Here is a 25,636-nt window from a genome sequence, read left to right on the forward strand (position 1 = left end):
TTATGTTTATTTCTTCCACACCTTCCTTCCTAAAACATCTTTCACTTTATTTCTATTGGGAAGAAGGCTAATGCAAACATGAGGTGTCTGTGTCCATGTCCTTCCTCTGCTATCACTTTTGGATTCATTTTGCCTCACTTCAACCAGATTTGACTGAGAATCAGAAATTGTCAGTGGTTGTTGTATTTGCATGCGTTTTTCAAAAAATGAATGAGGTCCTGAAGAAATCCTCAGAGGAAAAAACCAAAACATTGTCCTTTCCAGTGCTTGAGGGAAGCTAACTCTGTCCTGTAAAAACATCCAGTCCTTTTTGACTAGTAAACTGAACCACTGCCTTGTGGCAAACCATTCCATGGACGTCCTGAATATTGCGTGGAGAGCAATTATTGGTACAGGAATAAAAAACATCATGTGGATTTCCACTACTTGTAATTGTTCATATTCTCAAAGGGGTGGGGTGGGGAAAGAATGAACCAAGGAGGTTGAATATCATTGTGCAGAACTAAAAGGATTTTACTTAACGTAAAAGTAGCTGCAACGGAGAGGTGTGATGTATGTTGCTGCTGAATACAAAGGAGAGAATTTATCTTACTGTAAAATACCAATTGTCAAATGGATTTTAGTTTCATTTCTGTCGTTGCTTTTTGTTTTAGGTCCTGTTTAATATGATTGTAGAAGTGCCTCGTTGGACGAATGCAAAAATGGAGGTAATTAAGAAAAATACATTGATTATATGGGTGTTTGTGAAAGTTATGACAATGCAGTGGCTTCCAATAGTCAGAGTTTAATCAAAGCATGAATTACTCTTCACACATGAATTTTTCTCTGTTAATAATTAATTTGAAGTTGTGCATGCAGACACTTTCCTTGCAATTATAAAAAATGTTGAGGTTCTAATTTTGTTTCCCTTCCTTACATGAGCACTGCTTCTTGACAGCTCTCTGACTGCAGAGTGCAGCATACCTGCAGCAGAGTCCTAGAGTACTGGGTTGCGGGACATTGTCCAGTGTTTAGTCTTACTCTTGCTTGCTTGTACAGCATTCCACTCAGAGGATTTAATTCCTCTCGTTTCTGCTATATAGTATGTTAGGCCAAATCCTAACAAATGAAGTTGCAAATGGAAAGGCATTTCCCTGTGACGAAAAAAAAATACTTGGGGACCTCACTGATTCAAAGTATCTACTCCTACAGGGAGATACATTAAAAGTAGAGCCTAGTGGGTTGTTCCTCTGCAGTTACAGTGTAGAAGGTGACTAACTCTTCATCTGTACAGATCTCAGCAGGATATGACCTATCTTCTTGAACATTTGTATTAATTTTAAGGATGCTTTCAAGGAAGTTTGTGGTTGTGATATACTATTTTGGTTATTAAAAGTAATACCATAGAACCTCCCCAGCCTGTTATTTCAGAATTTTATTTTCTCCTTTCCCTGATGCTGGAAAATCATTTGAACTGTGTTTACCACCACAGTTGTTATTCTACAAGCAAGATTACCTTGAATATTTACCTTGTATTTTAAGATGATGATTTATTGTGAAGTTGAGTTCTCTTTTGCAGAGTTTCCTATTGCCAGCGCTATTTGAACTGTCTATGTAAAGATCAAGTTGTTCTCCCTCCCCTTTTCTTGGCACCTTATATCAAGGGTAGGAAAGTTTGCTGTCTTGTTAGGTTCAGAAATCAGTGGGTTTAGACTTTTCTGGCTTGACAGGGGAGACCAACTTTTAATATACTTGAGATTTCCTGTATTATTTGTTAAAGCAGTTGTCTTGCCTTGCCACTGTGTCCTGTCAGTCCTTCAGTCCAGATTGGTAAGGTGCTAAGACCAGGTCTTGTCTGCCTCTCGGTCCTGAGATTCCCTCATGTAGAATGGAGACTGCAGGGAATTAAACCTTGCCTTAGGATGAATGTTTTCCACTGTTACATCCCCAGTGCCAGATCTCCTGCTCATCAGTTTGTAGTATTTCTGTTGTTCTATCCTTAGTTTTATTGAAGGTGCTCTTTTCATGCGACTTGTCTGCTGTTATCAGTTACTCCTCTTTGTCCGGGTTTACATCAAGAAAAAGCATTGCTGAGCTCCACCTCTGTCACAGTTGCAGGTGGCATATTCAAGGTCTACACTGTTAAATTATGACTGGAAGCAGATAGAATCAAGTGTGAAAATAGAAATATGTGAATGTTGGATCTCGGCTCTTGGGGAGGGTTTACTTGTGGAATAAGTGCATGCTATTGACAGCTTGATATGGTTCAAAAAGGTGGAATCCCTTTGGGATGGCTTTGGTGGTGGTGCTTTAGGTAAATTACAAGGATGTTTTAAAATGAATATAGACTAAGGGCTGTGTGCTTATGCATGTCAGCTGTGTGCTGCTTGAGCCTGTAACAAGTGTCATGCCATTCAGATGAGTATTTGGAAGCCAGAGCTGAGCTAACATGGATTGGGTTGTGGTGTGGAGTGTCAAAAGGATGGTTACAGTGAACTAGCTGATATATGGTAGGTAACTCATATGGCAGTGTGTTTTTATTTGAGGTTTTGGGGAGGATGATGACAATAATAAACTGTTCAGCTTTAATTAGTTCAGTCCATCTGTGAGTGCTTCTTGGGGAATAAGAATGCTGCCTTCTAATGCTAGCTTAACTTGTTCCAGGTCGGCGTTAAGTTGGCATTTGGTGACTATGCAGAACTTGTGCTTACTAAAAAGCATTTGTATGCTGAGAGGTAGTGGAGAGAAGGGACGTTTGCAATAGGAGAGCAATGAACAGGGGGTGAGAAGAAGATGAAACCTTTTCCCTGTTGCTGTCAAAGCCTCTGTTGTCAGAAGAACTTGTGCTGCCATTTGCATGTCTGTTGAACTTGTACTGTAAAGTGCAAGAGCTTCTGACTTAAGATCTTTTCACTATTTATGTTTGACCGTGACAGTCTCCTTATAAATTTATTACTTTCTCTTCTAGATTCATTTTTTCTTACATACTTCACAACGTTATTTAAAACCTTAATAAGCTGCCTTTTGAACATGACCCTTGAGATTTAGAATGAGGCTATCATACCTTTAATACTTCTTAAACCACAAGCACATGCTCCCAGTTGGATCTTTCTAACTGGTTGGGTACAGAATGAATTGCTTTCCGTTTTACCGTTCTCCGTTTCTCTCTCTCTTTCTGTCTTTTTCACGATCTGCTTAGATTGCCACTGAGGAGCCGTTGAATCCCATTAAACAAGATGTAAAGAAAGGCAAGCTTCGATATGTGGCAAATATCTTTCCTCACAAGGGTTATATATGGAATTATGGTGCCCTCCCACAGGTAACATTTTTGTTATAATGGTGAAACTTTTCTGTCTTCTGTGTAAATTGCCTTGTAAATCTTGGGTACTGCCTGAATGCAAATCAGTTGCAAGAGGGATGTTTCTCTTTGATGCATTTGTAAATTAGGATTTTTTTTTTTTATGTTGAGCTTTATTGTGTTCATAAATTCTGATCAGAATTTGGGTGCGGGTGTAAATGTGTGCTGTGTTTTAGGAAGGAGTTAAATGAGTAAGAAATCTTGAATCTTTAGTCTGCATCTTTGTACTATAGTGATGAAATTAAACTGTCATGATGTGCCATTCAAGAACTCTTTGTCAAGTAGCACTTTTTTTTTGTTTAAACAAGGCATTTTTAAAAAAAAATTATTGGGTTTTCATGTATTGCAGCATGTATTTAACTGGGATTTCTTAATATCTTTAACAAAGAGCAACACAAGGGCTGTTCTTTTTTAGATTAAACCTCAGTGGCCTTAGTTAACTTTGCTCTGAGCTGTGAGACTTTACTGTTCATGACACATTTAAAACTTTGAGCCTTGAAAAAGCCTAACTAATGGCCGAAATTTTGAGTATAATGAAAAGTTTTAAACTTTACATTTCTGTGAATAACACATTGGACTTAAATTAGTACCGAAGAACATGATGGAGCTAGAAAAGAATAATTTATTTTCTTTACACTTAACTGCATAAGCAATGAAAGTTTACTCCTGAATATCTGCTTATGTATTTGATCCCTGAAGAGTTGATACCAGACAGGTGCTGGAGTATAGCAATGAAGTTCTTATCCAGTCAGCAGTCACAGCAGACAAAGTTTCCGAGTAGGTGTAGTTGGGAACCAGCAATTCCAATTAATATTTTGAAATGTATGTGTGGCTTAGTACAAAGCCAGTTACATATTTGAATATTTTTCTGCGCAGAGTGCATTATTTCGGACTGATAACACTTTCTCCAGAAGAAACGTTCAGCTCCTGTTGTTACCTTGTGGGTCAGAGAGGGCTGGAGATGATTGTAATTTGTATTTTCTGTAGTAACTTTAAATACCAGCTGGATCATTACACCTCCAATTGTTGAAGTCTAGATGATGCTCCAGATTCCTACTAGCAGCTGTAACAAACAAAATACAATTCAGTGGCTATGTTGTCACAAGAGGACTTTTAATCAGGATCTGCAGTTGCCAGAAGTTCAACCCTAGTAAATGGCTTAAAGATACATATTCATGGCTGCTGTTTTATGCTGTGGAACAGAGAAGAAAGAAAAGACAGTACGACTATCATTATTGCAGGAGTTGCTGTACTGTCCCAAGAAAATACCGTTCCTAGCAAGCTTTCCTTCTAACCTACAGGTGGAGGGGTGTAGCTGGGCAGGAGAAAAGTGCTGGTGTAATGCAGCCTTAAATAAAAAGCCCTTTGGAGGACTACTGGAAAAATAAGTTTGACGTTTAAATTCTCTCTTGACTGCACTTCAGCAGTTCTTTGGTAATGATTCTGCTACCTAAACACCTGAGCATTTGCTTTTCACCATTTTGCATTTTAGTATCAGTCAAGTTCTCAAGAAAAAGTTTGAGGTGGAGGTTTGACCATGGACAGCAGGAGCTAACAGTATAGCTCCTTGGAAAAAAAAGGTTTTCTAACCTTTTCAACAAAACTTTGGACTCAAAATTCTTGCCAGAAAAACTTCTCAACTTTAGAATGGGTTACTCCTTATTAGCCAGTAAGAGACAAAACAAGTACTGGTCTAGTAATTAAGTCAGTATAAATTCCTTGCTTGTACAAAGCTCAGAGCAGGGGCTTGAACTTGCCTCCTGGAGAAGCTTCTTTGGTCTTAATCTGTTGTCTGTTCTTGGGAATGTACACATCTCAAAATACTCAGAAATCTTTCATACCTGAATCTGAAAACTTTAAAAAGCTGATTGGATGCTGACAAATCCATACCTAGAAGCTTGATTAGCTCAAAATCTAGATGTTTTTGAAAGCAACTTAGGTTAGTGCCATGGTATTTAAAGACTATAATAAGAATATGATTGTAGGATGCACTGGTTTAATCCCATAACCAGAAAAATACGTACTCAGAGTCCTCTGATGCCTTAATTACCGCAATTTGATGAAGTATGTCTGTTCAGTCACTAATGCAGTTAGTATTTTTTTACTCTGTCCTCAGTAATCCTCATGTTACTTGTCCTGAGTTTGACGATGAGTTACTCAACATCAGTCCGTTGGCTGTTTATTTGTTTTTATTTTTCCCATTGAGCAAGCCTGTTCTCAGAAAGCTTATGTTTTTGATGGTGTTTTTATTAATCTTAGTAGTTTAGTGGTTAGATAAATTGTAATTGCAGATCAGCTGGTAACTGATAATTCTCTTTCTTTTGACAGACCTGGGAAGATCCAAACCATACGGATAACGTTTCAGGATGTTGTGGGGATAATGATCCTATTGATGTTTGTGAAATAGGTTCAAAGGTTTGTCTTTATCAGGATTAATTTAATTCATCAAGGATAATTTAATAATTTGGTAACAACTTTTTGAAAGACGGGCAGATGAGAAACAAGAAAAGATGGTAGTAGTCTCAGAGGATGATAAAAATATGAGTAGAGGATCTGAGGAGGGCATAGGTAAGGAAATGGTGGATTTTTAAAAAGGAGAAAAAAAGCATGATTTGGTGAAGTCTGTAAAGTGAAGTCTGGGTAAAAGGGAAAATAAGAGAACACTACTTTTAAGTTCTATGGCTGGACAGTGAGTTTTGAGTAAAGGAGGAGGGAGTTAAGATTTTTGGGGAAGGAGAAGATTTATTTCTTTTTCCCCCTGTTAGCAGTACTGGAGCTAGGAATAGGTTTCTGAAATATGAGGAAGTACGGCAGCATCATGCACATAAAATTACAAGGTTGACCCACAAAGGAGGTAGGTTTGAGTTTTCATTTACAGAAGTAAATCCCTCTCCTCTAGAGGAGAAGACAGGAACCTGTTGCAGTGTGTGATGGTTTAGCTCCACTCTGCAGCTAAAATACTGCGGTCGCTCACTCAGTTCCCCCTTTCACCACCCCCCTAATGGGATGGGGAGGAGAATCGGGAAAGAAGGAAAGGTAAAACTTGTGGGTTGAGATAAAAACTGTTTAAGAGAACAACAGAGGAAGAGAAAACAGAGATGGAAAACAAAAACAATAACAGAATATACTTAAGCACATAATTTACAGTACAATAGCTCACAGTGGATCCTGATACCCAGCTTGCTCCCAAGTAGCAAAACCTGCCCCTCAGCACTATCCCCACTTTGTATACTGAGCATGACATCAGGTAGTATTGAATAGCCCTTTATTTGTTTAAGCTGTCCCAACTGTGTCCCTCAGCCAGGGGTTCCAACAGCTCCAGCTACTCTCCCAACTCAGCTCTGTCCTAGCCAGAGCCAGGACATGGTGTTGCAGAGTTACGAGGTACGGAGTGCATGGATGAAAAAGAGGTGCAGGAAACACCATTAGCAGGTGTAGGGTTTAGCTCACTGAAATAAAATTCTGCATATCTGGAGGCAGCAAAGAATGGAGCAGTCTTCCGTGGTATCAAAGATGGGGTTATGAAATGGATGAGTTTGGAAGAGGGATCTCTTGGGATATTTTAGGTAAGGGGAAATTCTTGGGGATAACCTCAGTGAAGGTGGCTTTATTTGAGGAAAGGAACCTAAAGCTGAATTTCAAGAAATCCAGAAAGAGTTACAAAGGGGATATTAGCTGGTACAGGGAAGATTCCCAAGAAAGTGCAAAAAAAGAGTTGTGCTGATATTTCTGAGGAGTGGGTTTGTTTTTATATGTGTATATTGGAGTCTAGAGGAAGGAGCAGCAAGGGCTAGATTAAGACCAAGAGTTGAGAAAATAGAGAGTCAAGAGGCAGGAAGGAGTTAAAAAAATGAGTATGAGATACTTTTGACTTGCATTCTGGGATGGACATCAAGAAGATGTGGAGGAAGTAGGGTAGAAGGAAAAATTTTCTAGCTTGTGTTGTCTACTTAAATAAATACTGACTGGAGGATTGAGGGTTGAAGAATAGCAATGGTGGGAGAAAGGCTAATAATGTTAAATAGATATGTACTGGGTTTACAGATCTGTCTTGCAGTTTTGTTAGCCGCTGGTCAAAAATGTAGTAAAACTAGTTTGTCTGTAAGGTAAAAGAGAATTTCTCTGTAGTGTTTTCCAAATCTTTGTGAGTGTATCTTCTGTTTCAGATTCGTTCTTCTGGTGAGATTGTTCAGGTCAAGGTCTTGGGTGTTTTAGCTCTTGTTGATGAAGGAGAGACAGATTGGAAGATAATTGCTATCAGTGTGGATGACCCAGAAGCTCAGAAAATCCATGGCAAGTATTTTTATCTTTCTTAATGCAAGTTATTTCAGCAACTTGCACAGTACAATGGTACCTAAGTTTAGGCCACCCAGAATGAGAAGAGGCAGACAGCAGAAAGGCAAGAGGGTTTTGGTTTTTTTTTTTTTCCTTTAATTTAAATCAGGTGCTTCATTCAAGGAGGGCATATATGCTTTCATACTAAGCTTTTGAAAAGGTTCACTTGGGTTTTCAAGAGGACCTGTCATGCAGAAAGTCTTTTGACTTCTGAAACATAACTGCCTTAGAAAGTGACCTCTTAAAATTACAGGCTTATCGCCTGTGTAATAGTGCATATTTACCCACTCAGATTATGTAGCAGACTGCTGTTTTCCTTGTTGAAAGTGTTTGTTCCTTTTATATTTGCAGGCATTGTGTTGCATTCTGAAAAGGGCTGTATGTTTCCAATGTTTTATCACTTGTATCTGGGTTAATTCCAGAGTTTGTTGCCTAGTATGAACAATTAGGTTTCCCCTTGTAGCTTGAAAATTTGGAAAGTAATCTGCTAATGGAGCTCAACCTAATATCAGCCTTGATGATGACTAGCTCTGCAGGGGGAAAAACCCTGTCCAGACTTGTCGTCCTTGTGACCATGCTTCTGGTATCCAAATGGCACTCAAGTACTAAAATACATCTGTGCAAATAGCACGTGAGGTGTAATTCTGCTTGTGGACTGTTTGTTAAGAAGATAATATAGATGTGTAAAACCTGCATGGAGTTAGGTTTTTACAGCACAGGTGAAGTGCAGCTTTTCTCTGGATTAACGGAGGTTCACGTCCTCAAATGCAATGTTACTGGGAATCATGAGAATTAAGTGAGGAGATTTGTCTAAAAGCAGTGATAGTTGTGAGACGAAAAACCACAGATACCATCAGGTACGTAGTCGGAGCCTGCTCTTTGTTGGTAGGGAGCACCAAGGCACAGACTGACCTTTCTGTTGGAATAGGGCTATCCAGTAGCTTTTTAAGGAATTATGTTTCTAGGCCATTGAGGCTTTTTCTCGATTTCTAAATGTCAAGTAAGTATACCACTGGACTGGTTCTTCATTATCAGTTTTCTTGCAGGTTGCTTTCACATGGAGAATACTTGGTTTGTGGGGAAAGATGGGGAGAAAAGGAAATGAGAAGGAAACTCTTGAGTTGATGCTGATTAAAATCATTGGGCAGATAAATTGCTACATAGTGTTTATGACTCTTTAACTACTTTGACAGTTAGAGATTAAGAAGTTCAGCTTAAGGAAATAGTAAGTAATAGTTTGCTGTTAGTACCAATTTAAACCTCTCTGTAATGTTCAGTGAAATGTGATGTGTCAGTAGTTAAAAGACAAGTAATTAGCACTTTATTTCTATACACTGTTCTGTTTGACTCTCACCTTTTTTCCTTAACAATTTCAGAGAGCTTAATCAGAAAAGTGGGTGAGAGAATTTAAAAGGAGTTCATTAAGTAGGGGTAAAACTGGGATAGTTCATGCCACTAGGTTAAGTAGCTCTATTTGAAAGCCCTCTGGTTTGTTTTGTTTTTTTCAGGTAATGACTGGTTTGTTAGCTGTGTTACATCTTTAGTTTAGGAGAGGAGTAAGAGTTTGTCTTGTTTAAGTAAGAGTTTGTCTTGTTTTCTTGTTTCAGAAAAGTGCAGAAATATTTATTCTGTTTCATATTATTTCCCTTTGGGATTGGAATTGCAGTCCAGAATTTACAAAAGTTAAAAGAAGGAAAAAAAAAAAAAAAAGCCCCCATCTGTTTTCGCAAAACATTACTAGCTTACAGTGTTTAACAGCAATGCTTTTTCAGTTTGAAAACAAACAAATCTGTTGGAGTAGGCAGTACAATATGTCCTTTTATACTTGTTTTTCCCCCTTCCCAAATATGTTAATTATTTCAACATAACAAGCTACAGATAAAACTGGTATCTCCCTCAATATTTCACGTGCTGCTGTGTTACCGTGGTAGCCTCAAATGAGGCTGAATGTTGCCTTCTAAGTCTGTCCAGTCATTTTTGTATAATTTCATAAACATTTTGAATGGAACTAAGAATCATCACGTTTGCTTTCAGCTCAGTATGTGCACAGCCCCCAGTGAACATTTGGAAAAGATAATTCTGGGACACCAGAGTGGTGATTACTTGCAAACCCCATCCTGAGCCCATGCAGTGTGTTAACTCCTCTTGCTGCTTTAAGCACACCCCAGGTACTCTGTATATTCTCCTTCTGGGATTGTAATCATTCTCTTAAGTGCAATTGATTTTTCTGAAACTTCACAGAACTTAAAACTGAGCAGTCCCAACTTGTGAGCAGTTCTCATTGTTTATTCGTAGCACTCCACTGTACTGTGTCCTGCAGGCATTTATTGATAAATACTGGTTTAAATTGGAAACTCTGCTTAGAACTCTCTTTCACACAGAGCAATGAGAAACTCTCATTTATAGTGACAATATCCAGGAATGATAAGCAATGCTTAGCACCTATTCATGTGGGAATCAGTAGGAATAGTAGAGGCTTGCTGTCTTTTTTGACTGACTTTGGAAGGTAATCTTTTCGAAATTATAGCACTTAATACCAGTGGGCGTGGGGACAATATCACTCCAAATACAAGCGGTGTGTAAGATGCAGGTATGTGTATGGGAAAGTTTCTCTTAGACTAGAACTGGGCATCTTCAGATTTATCTATTTCAATAAGATCTGTCTTTGTGGCTACTTGAAAGCTGCTGCATTGTGTTTCTGCTGAGGCTGTTGCTAGGCAGATGGCTGTTAGCAGACCAGCAAAGTGACTTCAGACCAGGCAAGTCTGGGAAGGGGTCTGAAAGCTCTCCGTACACTGAAACACTAAATCTTAGTGGTGTAATAGGCCTGGCTGCTTTTTTTGGTTGTTGTTGTTGCTTTTTGTTTGGGTTTTGTAAAATACTGACCAGGAGAAGCAGCAAATTCTTGGACTGGGAAGGCTGCTTATCTGCTTATCTCATAATTTGGATTGAAATTAATATATTGCAATTCACATACATTTCTGATGTGCTTTAGAAGGTTGAGCTTGGAAAGGATGAGCGATATTTTTGTGCTGTAATTTGATCTAAATGTATATGGCATCTTCGTATTGGACAAAAGGTTTTGAAAATCACTGGCAGTTGAAGCAGGAAGTGTATTTGAAGCAGCTTATGAAAAGTCTGACTTTCAAAAGGTCATCTTGCTTTCTCTGAGCAAATTGGACAAATCATATATGGCTGAATGGCGTTTTGGAGGTGATTTACCGGCCTGGAATCTTAGCAGCCATTTTTTGCTATTGCTCACTGGAAAGATGCCTGTATATGTTCCAGAGCAGTTGGTGATTTCTACCGGCTCTGTTGCGCTACCATTTGCTGGCCCAGGTGTAGTTAATTGTGCTATGTTGCCATGCTTCTTTCCCAATGTGCAACTCAAGATTGGCTTTTTGAGTTACATGATAGAACTCTAAATGGCAAAACCAAAGCATATTGCATACTTTGTACCGTATATTGTTACAGACCCTTGCATGTGAGTGTATTTATATGCAGAGCAGCAGCAGAGGCCCTGAAAACCTTTGTTGTGGATTTGTGTAAGCATTCAATATAAAGAAATTAATTATCTGTACTGAAGCTCCCCTCCTACCCCCTCACACCATGCTGCACAAAATATACCAAATGCCTTTATATGGAATGTAGCTGCTGCTTCCTGTAAATGTTTATAAGACGTTATTAAAAGCATATGTCCTCTCTTCCCACAGACCTTGTTTAGAAAGCTTGCTGTGAGCATGTTGTTTTAGCTTTGCTTGCAAGAAGCAGCATCTGTGGTACTAAAAATGGTAGTTTTGTACAAATGCTTTTGTTGCTCTCTTTTGTAAAGCCAGATAGAATTGGGATCTACGTTTGCATTGGCTCATTCCCTTGACAGAGAGCTAGCAGCAGTTGTTTGTGCCACCCTCTAGAGATTTTCCATATTGAGACTAAACTGCAACCCTTAATGTGATTAGCCATCTCTTTTTAACACTTGGTGCTTAACTTTGGTGCCCAGAAAAATGAGACCTCTGGTTTTATGTGGGCAGCATAAAGAAATTACTGCCTAGAGCCCAGTGGGTAGGTGCTGATAATGTACCTGCAGGAGCCTGAGCTTTCTCCTCTGTCACTCTCAGCAGAGCTTGCTTGCAGAGGTGAAACCACATTAGGCCAGGTATGTGCTTGCTACTGCCATGCTTACTCAGCCCCTTTGACATCAGTGTGAGTACAGAGCTCTAAGGGAAGGTAAGCAGTCAGGGTTAGAAAAGAGAGTCTTAACAGTGTCAGCTGCGGAAAAGACATCTAACTTTATTTTTTAATCATAGTATGCAGCTACCTTCTGTAGATACTAGTGCAGTAAAACACTGTGCTGCTTTTCGTGGTCTTTTCTTTTACCTTTCTTTGCTTACTCTTCTGTTTTCTGAGTGTATTTTTCTTCTTCTCCTGATATCCCAGAGATGCTATTTGGATTTCAAAGTGGAGAACAAGCTGTCTTTCGGGTTTTTCTATGGTGCCTTTTAATGAACTGAAGAGGTAGCTGTTGAGTGATGGGAGAGCTGCTCTTTTCCTTGTATTTTGTGCTATGTACTGACTCCACAGCAACAGGATGAGATTTGAGTTTGGTTTTTTTTTTTTTTTTGTTGCACATTTAAGCTTCATTTAGTGCCTGGTATCTGTCCTTCATAATAAAGAATAGTGAAGTGAAGCATGGGGATGAAGGAGTATAACTTGCAAGGAACCAAGGAAATAAAAGCAACCACTATCTCCCTTCTTAAGTCCTCAAAACCAGAATATACAGCAGCCAGTACTTTAGGGGCCATATAATGCTATAGCCTGATTCTATGTAGTCATTTTACCTAGGCAAGGTATTTTCCAGTAGAGAGAGTGTGAAATTCAGAGAGAGATTATTCTATCCATGAAGATGGTCATCCGTATCTTAAGGAGGTAATGAAAGCCTGCCCCAAAGCCTATTCTAGTATTTGAGTCCTTTAAAGAAATATAAACAAAGCCTATAAATAAGGTACAACAGGTGGGGAAGGGCCCAAGCATCAGTTAGAGAGTACACCACTTTTGATGAACAGTTTTTTTGGAAATAGGAGGCAAATAACCAAGTAGAAGGAATGGAGAAGCAGTGTTAGGAGAGAAGTTTGCTGGAATAGGAACAGGAAGAAAAGGAGTAGCAGTCTGAGAAAGTATGCTTGAATTTAAGTGGTGTCTGGAGATGGAGATCTGGAGTTCACTGCTGGGAGCCAAGGAAATTGCTGCAGCAGCATGGTTTGCTTTACAGATTTGAGGAGATACTGTCTCCTCAACAAGTACTAGGAATTGTGAGTTCAAACCTCACAAGAGGAAGAGATTGCAGGGACTCAGGATGAGGGGAGGAGGGATGTTCCCTTGCTTGGAGAGAACAGGATGATACACTGGAGCCCTGAAACCGATTTAAATTGGAGCTAGAATTTTACTAGTGTCCAAATGAAGCATCCTGCCTCCATCCATCCTCACCCTTTTCTAAATCATTCCTTCTTGGTTGGTCTCACTCACCCACCCACCCCAGTGAAAGGCTTCTTGTACTCTTACACATGTATTCCAGCTAGAAGACCTGCCTCTAGCACAGCCTTATGTGCCCTTGCTTTTTTCTGGGATTCTGCCAATGAAACTCCCTAATCTTCTACAGGCAGATGGCTGGCAGCCAAGTTCAAAATGTGTTTTACTCCGAGTCCATAAACACGTAGCCCTATTTAGTGCGTGCAGAAGCAAAAAATTAAATAGGGTTCTTCAAAATTCTGTGTTTTATTCTTTGGGTAGTGTGTGATCCAGTGGAATTTGGGAGTGGCGTCTATCAGATGCCTGTGAACACTCAGCATATCTTCTCACATAGGTTTGGTCTTATAGTTCAGTCCACATGGCATCTCTCTTGGTGGTCTGGAGAAATTGAAAGGTCTGTAGCACAGGACTTTTTCCTTTCTCTTACTGTTCTTTTTAGAAATGCTTAAATGTCTTTGTTCATGTTCATAGACTAGATTTTAAAAAGATGTTTAGGCACTTAATGGTGGAAATGCACATGCAATAAAAAGTCAGCTTCCATTTCCACTACAAGTGACTGTGGGAAATAGATGGAAAGAGGAGGATTACACCAGCTACAAAAAGTCCTTGGTTTCCTGAAAGGACAAAATCCTTTATTGTCTCAATATCAATTAAAATTTTATTGAAGGCTTTTCCGCATAAACATATTACCAGAGGGTTAATTTTCCCGGGGAATGATAGAACCATCTCATGGCAAGTGACAGGAGTGGTGGTAGTCTCACAGGACAATCCTGTAAAAGTTGATACGCACGGCAGAAGTAAATGTTTAAGATCATGAACTGTGTCTTTGCTATAGCAGTATAACCCTCGAGCAGAATTGCTGTGTGACCATTTAATCTCTCTGTACCCACTGGGGCAATGTTCATCTTTATATCCCAAGGGTGTCCTGCAAATGGCATGATTCCTCTTTGTGTCCTGTTCCATCTTTGCACGGTAGGCTTACAGAGGTAAAGGTAGAATTGACTTATCCCTGTGAATATGCAGATATCATGCAGTTATTAGAAGAGTTAGTGTTTAGTGCTCCTGGCACATACCTGTCTTGGATCTAATGGGTTGCATTTGGAAGTAATGTGAGTAAGGGGATGCCTTTAATATAACTTTGAGAAGTCAAGCCTGTATTTTGTTTCAAGGTGCTGGTTTAAAAATCCATGTGTTGAAATTGTTTTTACTAGCTATTCTTTCATTATCAAAAAATGCCTTTAGTCCCTGCAGTTGCTGGGAAAAAAATAACTCACTGAATAATCTTAAGTATTGCAAGAGGTACCTACTGAGATGAAAGCCTGTAAATACAGAATTTTCTTCCTCCTGTCACAAGTATGGTCCTTATATTCATTGTCCCTTTGGGTCTTAATTAATGAAGGGCAGGAGGCAACTGGTTTACCTGTTTAGTGTGGTTGTGAAATCGTAACATAGCAGCTATGGGCAGCTAATGTAGTAAAGTGAAGTTCCCCAATGACTTTGAAAGTGCTCAGTGAAATCAAATTGCTTGTGGATCCTGTGCGAGACTTTAAAAAACAAATGGTACAAAAATTGTACATAAAAATCACTAGTCTTTTTCTATTTTTTTTTTCTTTTTAACCTACAGATATTGATGATGTCAAGAAGTACAAACCAGGTTACCTTGAGGCTACGATTGACTGGTTCCGATTATATAAAGTCCCTGATGGTAAACCAGAAAATCAGTTTGCTTTTAATGGAGAATATAAAGACAAGGTGAAGATAATCCAAAATTAAAGATGCATCTTTGTCTCATATGGCCAATTTAATACATCCTAGATTTTTTTGAATTGTAAAGGAGGAGGTTTAACAAAAATGATTTTTATTTGAGGGATCTTTGAATACAATTTATTAGGCTAGGAATAAATAATGTTTGCTGTCTTCCATTTTATTCAGGGAAAATGCATAGAGTATTAAAAGAAGTGTGCAAAAAACCATCCAGGCGTAGTCCTGATGAGACTTACATACGCATCTGTATGCTTGTAGTTGTCTTCCATAGCATTTTCATTCTCCCTGTGAGAGAAATAAACAGATTGTCTTTTCAGGTATTTTTTCAGTCTTGATTTATAAATTTTCCTAACTTTTTTTTTTAAGGTTATGAAGTTTAAGATAGACAGTAGGTAGCAGATTTCTTCATATTTGGTATTTGCTCAGGATATAATTTTTCGTGATAATTCTGCTTAAAAGCATTTGAGCTGGTTTTGGCTTGAAGGCTGAAAAAAATATTTTCACCTTTTTTAGGAAAAATAATGATATTTTAAATTATCTAAGGTAAAAATGACCAGTGTTTGAAAGGAGAGTGGACCTGGTAGCAGACCTTGCTGAAGAAGATACCTTCTCCCCCCACTCACCCCCCAGAGGAAATGGACTCATTTGAGTAAAAGTATTTTGCAAATCATGTATTGCACACTCTCTGAAGACTATTTTTGATGAAGAATCACTGGTTCCTAATGAATGATTTCCACGTGTCAGCTTGTTCAGCCTTGCGGTGTGCTATCAAAGTTATAAAATGCCTTCTAACCAACACAGACAACTTTACATGTTTCGTCTGGTTAAAGAGATGTCCTGACTCCTCTCCACACTAAAACCGTCTTTTAAATCAATCAAATGTAGAGTCTGGTCTCTCCTGGTCTTTCCCCTGTTCTCCCAGGGACTACTCTTGGAGTTTTTCCTGTTCTGTAAAGCATAGTGTAGCTCTGTAGTGACTGTTTAGCAGGGTATATCCCTGTCAGGCCATTGGAGTTCAGGCTTGAGGCACTAAATGCCCTCAGATAGCTGGTTTGGAGCACTTGAATAATTCTCAAGTGTTTCTAGAGACCCAGGATGTGGCAAGGCCGCCCTGGCTGTGCTCCAGCAGCTCTGGTGAAGTTCACAATGTTCCCGTGGCATTTTGCCAAGTCACTCCTTGTTAGGAAATGTGAATGTTCTGTTGGCAGCTTTTTGCAAGCCAGTCTAGATATCATCATCTGGACACGGGAGGGCTTGTTTTACCTTTTTTTTTTTTTTTTTTTAAGCTTTTTCATAGGCGCCTCCAATATTAGTTTTGGTTTTAAACAAACAAAAACTGTTAAGCAGCTGACATGTTATGTTGTTGCAAATACTTAAGCAGTTGATTGGGCAATTAATGAAGTAACTGCAAATTTTGCCACCAGAGGGGAAACTCTGATGTGCACATGTAACAGAGGAGTCATAGCTCACACGCTTTGTCTCATTTAGGACCTGGTAGTTTTCTACAGCTATAGGTATCTGCTTAGCATCTAGTGCTGGTTTCATTTTTTTGTGCAACCTTTATGTTTTCTGGTTGTAGACTGAGTCCTGAATGTGTTGCCAGTGTATTTGACAGATAGTGGAGTTTGTTTCTTTTCATAAAAAGGGTGTTATATTTTCCAGAAATTTAATGAGGCCTTGAAGGAGGCCTCTTAAAATTATACATGAAACAGTATGTTTTAATAAACTAATTCTACGGCTTATTTTCTGTTTAATAACATTTTAAATCATAAACTTTTCCTTGGTGTAATCTAGGATTTTGCTGTTGAAATTATTAAATCCACCCATGAATACTGGAAAGCTTTGCTTCACAAAAAAGCTGATGGAGGTACTATTAAGTGGTAAGCATCCAGTCATGTCTTTTCCTCTTTGTATTGTGCTAGTACTGATGGTATTCAACATGTGGCAGCTGTGCATGAACTCCTTAGGTTTTTTTACTTTGAGATGACAGGAATACTCATGGTTCTGATTTGTAATTAACTGATAATAGACTATGATTGACTAATTGTACCTTGTATAATGATGATTTACTGGTAAGTGGTTCCAAAAATATGTTAATTAGAAGATGATAAGAGGGCTGGAGCACCTCTCCCATAAGGACAGGCTGAGAGAGTTGGGGCTGCTCAGCCTGGAGAAGAGAAGGCTCCGGGGAGACCTTATACTGGCTTTCCAGTACCTGAAGGGGGCCTACAGGAAAGGCGGGGAAAAACTCTTCAGCAGGGCCTGTTGTGAAAGGGTGAGGGGTAATGGTTTCAAAATAGAGGGAGGCAGATTTATATTAGACATCAGGAAAAAATTTTTTACACTGAGGGTGGTGGGACACTGGAACAGGTTGCCCAGAGAGGTGGTGGATGCCCCGTCCCTGGAAACATTCAAGGCCAGGCTGGATGAGGGTCTGAGCAACCTGGTCTGGTTGGAGATGTCCCTGCTCCTTGCAGGGGGGTTGGACTAGATGGCCTTCAAAGGTCCCTTCCAACTCAAACTATTCTATCATTCTATATAAAATGACATAGGTTACTTCAACTTTAGAGAAGTGGCCCCAGAGTGTTTTGGATCATTTTGGGAGAATCTCAGTATCCCATGCAAAGCCTCTTGTCACTGTTTATTCCATCCTTCAGTGCTGCATTGCTGTGATGCAGAATTATTTTGCAGCCTAGCATTCCATATTTTTTAGTTGTTTTCTGTAATGAGAGAGCCAGTTTATTGTTCTTTACTAACCTTTGGCCTAATCTAAATTAAAATGGACTTTATTAAGCGCTCTGAACTGGTTTGCATTGGCAGTTTGGGGACCAGAGGCCCTGAAGAGAAGGCAGGTGTCTTTGCCTCTTGCTTTCCAAGGGCTGTAGATTGCTGTTAGTTAAACCAGAGCGCAAAGGCTGTGGGGGACGCTATGCTCAGGTAGTCACTGTCATCTTCTACTTTATTGGGAAAATGTGACTTTCTCGCTTTTTCTTGGAGCTGACTGAACACTTTAGCAGTTGGACAGGTTGATAGTTCTGCTTTAGCATGGCAACGATACTGTAGGATAATATTAAAATTTTGGCCTTGATCATTTCAGAGGCACTTTAAGCTTCGTGTTGATGAAATTAACAAATAATTAAAATGGCGTTGCGTGAAAGGATATATGTTGATAGGGAAACATTTGTGCACAGTATTTGGTCCCAGAGTTTGTCCGCTCTGTGGAAGCGGTACAGGTGTCTGCTGCTTTATGTAGGAGCAGAGTTTTGACCTGTTTTTTCCTTCTTGTTAGATGCTGCAGGTAGGTTACTGCAAACCAAGGGTGGCCTGCCACAGAATCTGGCCATCCTTCGAGGCACAGGAGACGGGGATATTCAGATCATCTGTGCTAGTCAGATGCTCTTCAGCTCCCTCAGGAAGTGCCAGTTTCTCTCTACTGACTTTGGGGAGCATTTATTTTCTTAGCTGTGGTCCTCCTCTGTGCCTAAGTTAGCTGCCAGAAGCACCAAGTGTGAGCACTGCTTGCATTAATATAGCATGTGTAGCCTAAAAAAACCTCCTCAAAGCTAAAGAAACAAAGAACACCCCTCCATGCCCCTGTTCCCTTCAACATTACTGGTTACTTCGTGTTTTTGACTTCTTCATTTCATAGAATTTCTTGCAGATACACATTTCTGAACTCTATATGTGAAGATGTTTTTTTTTCCGTAGGCACTTAATTGTGTGTGTCTCTTTTCCACTGATTCATAAAACACATTTTTGATTTTATTTTTCAGCACAAATGTTCTGGTGAGTGGCAGTCCGTTTTGTTGCAGCGAGGAGGATGCCCGATCGATTGTGCAGTCGGTAAAGATAATATTTACTTTTTTCCCCACTCTTTTTTTTAAAAGTAATTAATAGGAAAAGAAGATTCAGAGCTCCAAAACAGAAATAAAGTAGCTAAATTGAAATAGTCCTTAAACAAAAATTCAAGGCATAAAGTAAAAGGAGGAGCACAGAGGTTGTAGGGGAAATGCAAGCATCATAATATAAACCTTTCATTGCAGTGGTCCAGTTGTGCTTTCTGGCAGGTTCTTTACTGTTCTGGTGGGGGTTTTTTTGTTTTGTTTGTTTTCTCCTTCTGTAGTGCTGTTTCTTCTGATCCTGAATGGCAAGATGGACTGCTATTTGTATCTAGCCTGCTGTCTTCTCCATCTCCCCTGTTGCCATGAGTTACCACCCAGTGTTAGAACTCATTGACTAGCTGACTGTAGTCCCTAATCACTAAAGGGATCCTTTGTTTGTCTATTTGCATAATTAAATGCATTGCTATAGGAGAGGGGGATGTTTTTTTGAATGTTTCTTAAAGAATGCCTGTCATATTCTGAAAATTAACTTAAAATTAAAACATGCAGGTTTCCTATTCAGGCGAGAAAAATGTCCTGCAGGTCTGATGCTTTCATGTTCAAATGCTAGTGGAGGAGAATTTCTTGTGTTTTGAAATATGCTAGTTTCGATGCCAGAAATTAAGCAAAGTTACCAGAAATTACATGGAGAAAAGTACCCCCAAGTATTACTTTTTTTTTTTTTCTTTTTTTAATATATGCTGTGATTGAGCCTGTGCCCATGACCACAAGAGTGTGGCAGGTATTTTGCACATGTACATGGCTGCCTGCGCAGCCAGTGTTTTGCCCCAGTAGTCACAGTAATTATGCAAGTTCAGGTGTCAGAGGAGACTGCACTGACGGTGCAGTTAACATTCCAACAGCGTTTCTAGTAAGAATGTGTTGTCCTGAGCGGTGTTTTGTCACAGGCAAGTAAGACTCCCAGTTGCAAAGAAAAGTTGGTTTAGCTCATAAAGAAGTGTCAAACCTAACTTTTTCCTACTCAGCTCTCTTGCTTCAGCACTTCTTTAAAAGTACATTTATGGTTGCACTTGTGAATTAATGAAACCAAAACTCATTTTGGTATTCAAATTTGGTTTTAGATACGTCAGTCACAGCTATAAGCAAATATTTACCTCCTCTGTACTTTTGCATTTACAGTAACTTTTAGTGAGTGTTTAAATGCAAGTAGAATTTCAAGTTCGAACTTATTTGGATTGTGACAAACCTGCAAAGTGGTATTTCCTTTTGCATTCTGTGCTGTTTGTACGTTGAAGTATGTAGGGTAAATAATTACCTGTTTAAATCAGTAATGTCCATTATTTTTGCCTCTTAATAACAAATCAAGTTTTTTCCCTGGTTTTTGAGGGGGAGGTTAGTAAAACCAGTCCATAAAATAGGTAACTTGTATCAAACTTCAATGTCTTATTTAAGCACTTACCTTCTTATCAAATATTATCACTTCCTGGCTTTTTTGTGCCTCACATTATTTTCTTTAAGTGATACTGTTTTTGTGAAGTTGTCATCCCGTACTCCTCTCCCTCATTCTGTTTAGTTCAGTCTAAGTATTTTAATTGTGTCTTTGTAGGCTGCTGTCTCTTAGTACTTTTCAGACTGTGAAAAGACGCAATACACTTTTAAATACTGTTCATACTGCATGCAATGTCCAATCTACAATAACTAAAAAAAGTAAAAAGCACTTGAAATATGAATGGTGGACCATCAAACTCGAAATAGAAGCAGGGAGATTGACTTGCACATTTTAAGCAGGTATCTTTTTGTCTCGGACACTACACCACCCACTTTGGTTGTCAGACATTCATCTCTTTCAAACTGAAGTGAAAGTACGTGAGTGTTGGCTGCAGAATTTTAATGGCTGTGGTTATTTTAAATGAAAGCTGCCTGTGTCTGTCTGGAGGTGTTTTTTTTTGTTTGTGGTTTGGTTTGGTTTTGTTTTAACTAAAAGCAGATACATTTTCTTCTAATTTATGTCCATCTATTAACTTCTGGATAATAACAGAAGAGTGAATGCTGAGGTAGCGATTTTGTACAGAAGTACAGTGAGAAACATTTCAGCTACTGCGAGAATTCTGAGCTACTTGTGCAGTGAGAGCTGGTTCCCTACAATTCTGTTTCTTGGGTCAAACTCCAATTACAGAATTTTTGAGTGAGTGATAATTGCCTTAAATCAGGTATATTGAGGTTAAAAAAACAAAAAAAAAACAAAAAACAAAACCAAGCAACACTCGGTATTGTCATGAACCAACTTTTATGGTGAGTGAGAGAACTATTAACTAAGAACCAAATGGAAAACAAACAAATGCTTACCAAATTGTGCACTAATCAGAACTTCATATAGATTTTTGATTGAGTATTTCCCAAGGTAGTCCTGTTAGTTTCAGTAGGATTTACTGCGCTGTTATTTGACCTTTCATTATTTTACACATGTGGGACTGTGTTGGGGAATTTCCACTCCACTGAGTTAGTTTCTAGACGGTGGGCGTGTATAGGGTCACCCATATTGGTGGCAAACTAGGAATGATTCTACAGCTGGTGAAGTTGCCGTGTCAGTCAATCCCAAAGAGACAGAGATTATCTGTGCATACGGGAACATGTACTGAATGTTTGAACCAGCCAAAAATACACCAGCCCCCTGCAACTACAAACCCAGTTAAGTTTTAACACTCTAGATGGTGAAAATTTCTGGTGTCCCCTAGCCTCTGAAAATTGTTTCATCTCGTTCTCAGCTCCAGGTTAGTACATGTTGAAAACAACGCAGGAGGAATAGAGCTTTGTAGCTGAATGTGTTGTTCCGTTTATTTCAGGCTTTTAAGTGTTGCCATCTGTAAAACTGACCAGGACAGCCAAACCTTTGTTTAACATTAATCTTGAGAACTGCTTGCTCACTTGCTCTGTGAAGAAGCTGCTGCGGACTTTGAGAGTTGGAAAATCTCCAAGACAATCTATATATAGTTAGTAGAGCAGTGTTTCTCAAACTTATCATAATTCTTCTCTTATAATACTGGAAAGTGAACTAGGAAAGCTTTGCTAGATGAGGTCTTTTTTGATAAAATGCAGAACAATGTCTTGCAGGCGAAAATATTTGGCTTTTCCTGGTAATTTTAAAAAATCTCCAGCAAAATTTGAATCTGTGTGTTTACTGATGTGTTTTGAATAATTCAGATTTAAGCAGGAAAGTCTGTTAACTGCCGTTCTCCCAACATGTTTTCTGGAAGACATTTCCATTTGGAACTTAGTAGAGACAGAATTTTCTGTTCAGTGGCCACTTGTGAAACAAAAGATCGGTGAGGTTTTTAGTCTGGGGTTTGTTGTTTTTTTTTTTTAATTTTATTTATTTTTTAAACGGTGTTTCAGATGAAGGGATTGTGTAGTGAAGAGACTCCTAGTTCAGTTGGATGAGTTTTTGATCTCTTCCTGGTGGGAAGGTGCTGAGTCCTTGTCTCAAACTTTCTGAGCACTTATCTCAGAAGTGGCAGCCACCTGCTTATACGTGGTGACCACTGGTTCTCCCTGCCTTATGAAATAAAGCTTTGGTTTAGCTGGAAAGAGAGGGGATGTTCTGGTGATAAGGCCTGGAAGACTTGGCTTACATTTGTCATAGTGGCACATCCTTTCAGACCAGTCACATAACCCCCCTGTGCAGGTAATTATCCTGAGTAAAGTGGGAAAAAGAATACTGTCCTTCCCTCCGCACAGGCTTCGACTCACTCTTCAATAGACCGAGCCCTGCGCCTGCTCAGAGGCAGGCAGGTTCGCGAGGGAATTTCACACCAGTGCAGTTCGGTCTGAGTGCTGGACTATGCTAAGCCTGGCCGTGCAGCTCCTGGGTGAGCCTGCCTGCCTGCAGGATACTGCAAAATTTTCATTAATGTCTTCACATGCCATTCAGTAGTGGCAGGAAGTTCCACCCATGAGTGTGGAAGACATGGGTGGTCACTGTGCAGCTTTGTTTTCCTGCAGCTTTGAGGCTGTTTAATTTTTGCATGGTTCACCTAAGTGATTACTCCTAGGGTTATCTGCTTGGGTAAGTGTAGTTTGGGTGGGCTTGTGTCATGGCAAAGACCAACATCCACCTGGTTTTTGCACTTGATTTGTGCATGCAGGTGAGCGTTGCAGGATTCCTTGTGCTGAGATGCTCTCTGCTTCTTTCCCATCAGTCACGTCAGTTGGAAAACTTATCAGAAGGGCAGTGGAGAATTGTTGCTATGCAAGTAACTAACATCCTCATGCTGAGGCAGGTTGCTTCCAGCTGCTGTTAAAACTGACTTTAATTTTGGCCTTTAAGTTACAGGACAAGACGTGCTCTGTAATACTACAATTGAATAGTGGTGTATCCAGCTTTGAAATGTCAGACCTATGTTTTAAAATAATTTATCACTTTCCACAGAACTGAATCCTACTCTATCAAAATGTAGTTGTAAGAGAGTATTAATTACACACTTGTATAAAAAATGTTTTCATATATGTAATGTAAATTGTGTGTGTGTGTGTGTATTCACATGCATACCTTATATTGAAACATGTAATGTAATTGGAAAGGCTTTTTTTACTCTTTAGTATGTAAAAAGCAAATCCTGTTATCCTCAAAGACAATACAGCAGGAAAGTCCCCTTTACATTAGATAAGGTGTTAGTCTATCACTCATTATTAGTGTGTTTGTTTTGTCATTTATGAGCAACAAAGAAATTTGTACAGTAGTTGGGGGAAGGGGAAAGTCTAAGGTAAAATACTGTCCTCTGAAAGTTCTGGTTTTATTAATACCTCTTGACTTCAGCAGTAAAATAGCTTTGAGTTTGGGTGTTACCTCTGAAACTTTAACTAAATACTGATATGTTGGTTTGGGTTTTTTTTTTCCTTGTTTTTTCTTTTTTTTTAGGCACCAGTGTGTGTGAATGGAGATTCTGTTTCCCCAGAAGGTACCTTTTTCCCCAAGTGCCATACTATTTTTCTAATAGTTTGCCTGAAAAATTGACATTAAAACTGTCTTGTTCAAAAAAGGTGGTTTTGCGCAAATGAGAGTGATATGTTATATCCTGTCAGACTGTAACACCTATCCCCTGTTAAACAGAACATGAACAGAAATTCATAGATGGTTTGTGGGAGAGGATTACTTCTGAGTATGAGAGAAAGTGTAGTCCGCATAAAAATATGAGAAGACTAAACTTTTCTGGTTTTGATCATGGAAAGCAAATGTATGACATGTCCTTTTTATAGGAGAAAGCTTTCATCGCCTTAGTTCTTTGTCATTCCTCACAGTAGCTAACTAATCAAATAAACAGCTCCTTTTCCTAAAATTGACTTACCCATACTTACTTTTCAAGTGTAAGTTCTAAAGACAAAATTCTCACTTTTCACTGTTAACGACTGTTTTTCATGTTAACAGAACATGTGTTTTTCTTCAAGAAATAAGAATACATCCTACATTTTCCTTTTTTTGTTAAGTACTTTAAAGAAAAAAAATTATACTGGCAGGAACTATAGAGAAGACATACGTGCTTTATGAGATGGAGAGAATTACGGAAACGCTAAAAGAAACTTAGTCATGAGTCCAATTCCAGATTGTTTGCAAAGTAACATCTGTGTAGTCCATGTCATGGGAAAGCAAGTTGCATTCCATTAGCCCTTATATGGCATGCCAATAAATAGCATTTATTTACTGAAGTATTACCTCTCAGACCTCCGACAGGCGACTGAATATAATCTGCCTGATCTTTGATGTTTTCCAGGGATGGTCACATCAGTGTTGTAACTTGTTGTGGGATTGTTTCAGCCAAACTGTTAAAGTGAACAGATATTATTTTGAGGCCGTGCTTTGCACAGGCTGGGAATAGAGTTCACCCAGAAGTGTTGTTATGGGAGGGGAGATAGCTGAAAGGGCAGAATGTTGCTTTTTCAAGTGTTTGTGTATGGCTAGTTGTATAGAACTAATGTCATTCTTGATGTGTATTTTTTTTGTTGTAGTTGATTCCTGGCACTTTTTTCCCAAGTGATCGTCAAAGTGTTCTGAAGCTGCCTCATCAAATCTTAAAGTCGTCCCTTTTTTTGAAGACAGGCAAAAGCACTAATTGTTGGGTTCCTGTTGAAACAACTTTTCAACTTGTGTAAACCTTCCGTCATCTAAATAAACACTGACATTATAAAATGAATGTTTCCTTTCTATGTCTTTCTTTGTGCAGGGTGGAGCAGAGGGAAGAGGAGGGCTGGCTTGCTTGTTTGTTTCTAAAACTCAGAACTTCAGAATTGCTCTTTTCCACTCATGAAGTGTAGTATCAAATGAGATGGGAGATAAGGTGTCTTCAGCCTTGTTCTTCAGATTTTGGAATAATTCAGCTGTCAGGTGCATAGAAGACTGTTTTAATTTATATCTTGGGGCTTATCAGGCCACCCTGACTGTAGTGCGTTTCAAGTAGACAGTTATCTTAATGTAATAGGCTTACCAGTTTCCCATGTTCTTTAATATGTGACTGTGTGCTGTTTCCTGAGTTGTATTCACTTTTGTGCCCAGCTGTCTTTGCATTCTTCGTAGAGTTACGAGCAGAGCATACTTACTTTAAAAAAACAAATACAACTTCCCTCCAAAGAGTAATTCAACTAGGAAGGGCTAATGCCGTAACAAATGAAGTAAGGATGCACGTGTGCTCTCTCTACTACATCCTGTTTTGATAAGTTTTGTGTTTCATCACACAGGAAGGGCTTTCCTTATGGAAAACTTCAATTTTTAGAATTGTGTATGCCTGAAGGCTTTTGATAGTTCCTCATTCAGTGAGACAAGCTTAATAAAGTGTATAAAACT

The 25,636-nt window shown here is 39.0% G+C and overlaps 1 protein-coding gene across 2 annotated transcripts in view; it reads left to right on the forward strand.

Annotated features, from left to right (window-relative positions):
• The window catches only part of PPA2 (inorganic pyrophosphatase 2), a 37,426-nt gene extending 12,437 nt beyond the window's left edge, over positions 1 to 24,989 (forward strand). The window contains exons 4-12 of one of the 2 annotated variants that reach the window (XM_086746438.1): positions 654 to 707; positions 3,179 to 3,298; positions 5,666 to 5,752; positions 7,504 to 7,630; positions 14,823 to 14,950; positions 16,757 to 16,842; positions 18,736 to 18,805; positions 23,720 to 23,759; positions 24,805 to 24,989. In XM_086746438.1, the coding sequence (XP_086602564.1) occupies positions 654 to 707; positions 3,179 to 3,298; positions 5,666 to 5,752; positions 7,504 to 7,630; positions 14,823 to 14,950; positions 16,757 to 16,842; positions 18,736 to 18,805; positions 23,720 to 23,759; positions 24,805 to 24,833 (741 nt within the window). In that variant the 3' untranslated portion in view covers positions 24,834 to 24,989. The remainder of the gene's footprint in view (positions 1 to 653; positions 708 to 3,178; positions 3,299 to 5,665; positions 5,753 to 7,503; positions 7,631 to 14,822; positions 14,951 to 16,756; positions 16,843 to 18,735; positions 18,806 to 23,719; positions 23,760 to 24,804) is intronic. The other variant, XM_086746440.1, reaches the window with a different exon arrangement.
• The last annotated feature ends 647 nt before the right edge of the window (positions 24,990 to 25,636 follow it).

The sequence above is a fragment of the Chlamydotis macqueenii genome, chromosome 4, assembly GCF_036417535.1.
Source record: "Chlamydotis macqueenii isolate bChlMac1 chromosome 4, bChlMac1.mat, whole genome shotgun sequence".
Taxonomy (NCBI): domain Eukaryota; kingdom Metazoa; phylum Chordata; class Aves; order Otidiformes; family Otididae; genus Chlamydotis; species Chlamydotis macqueenii.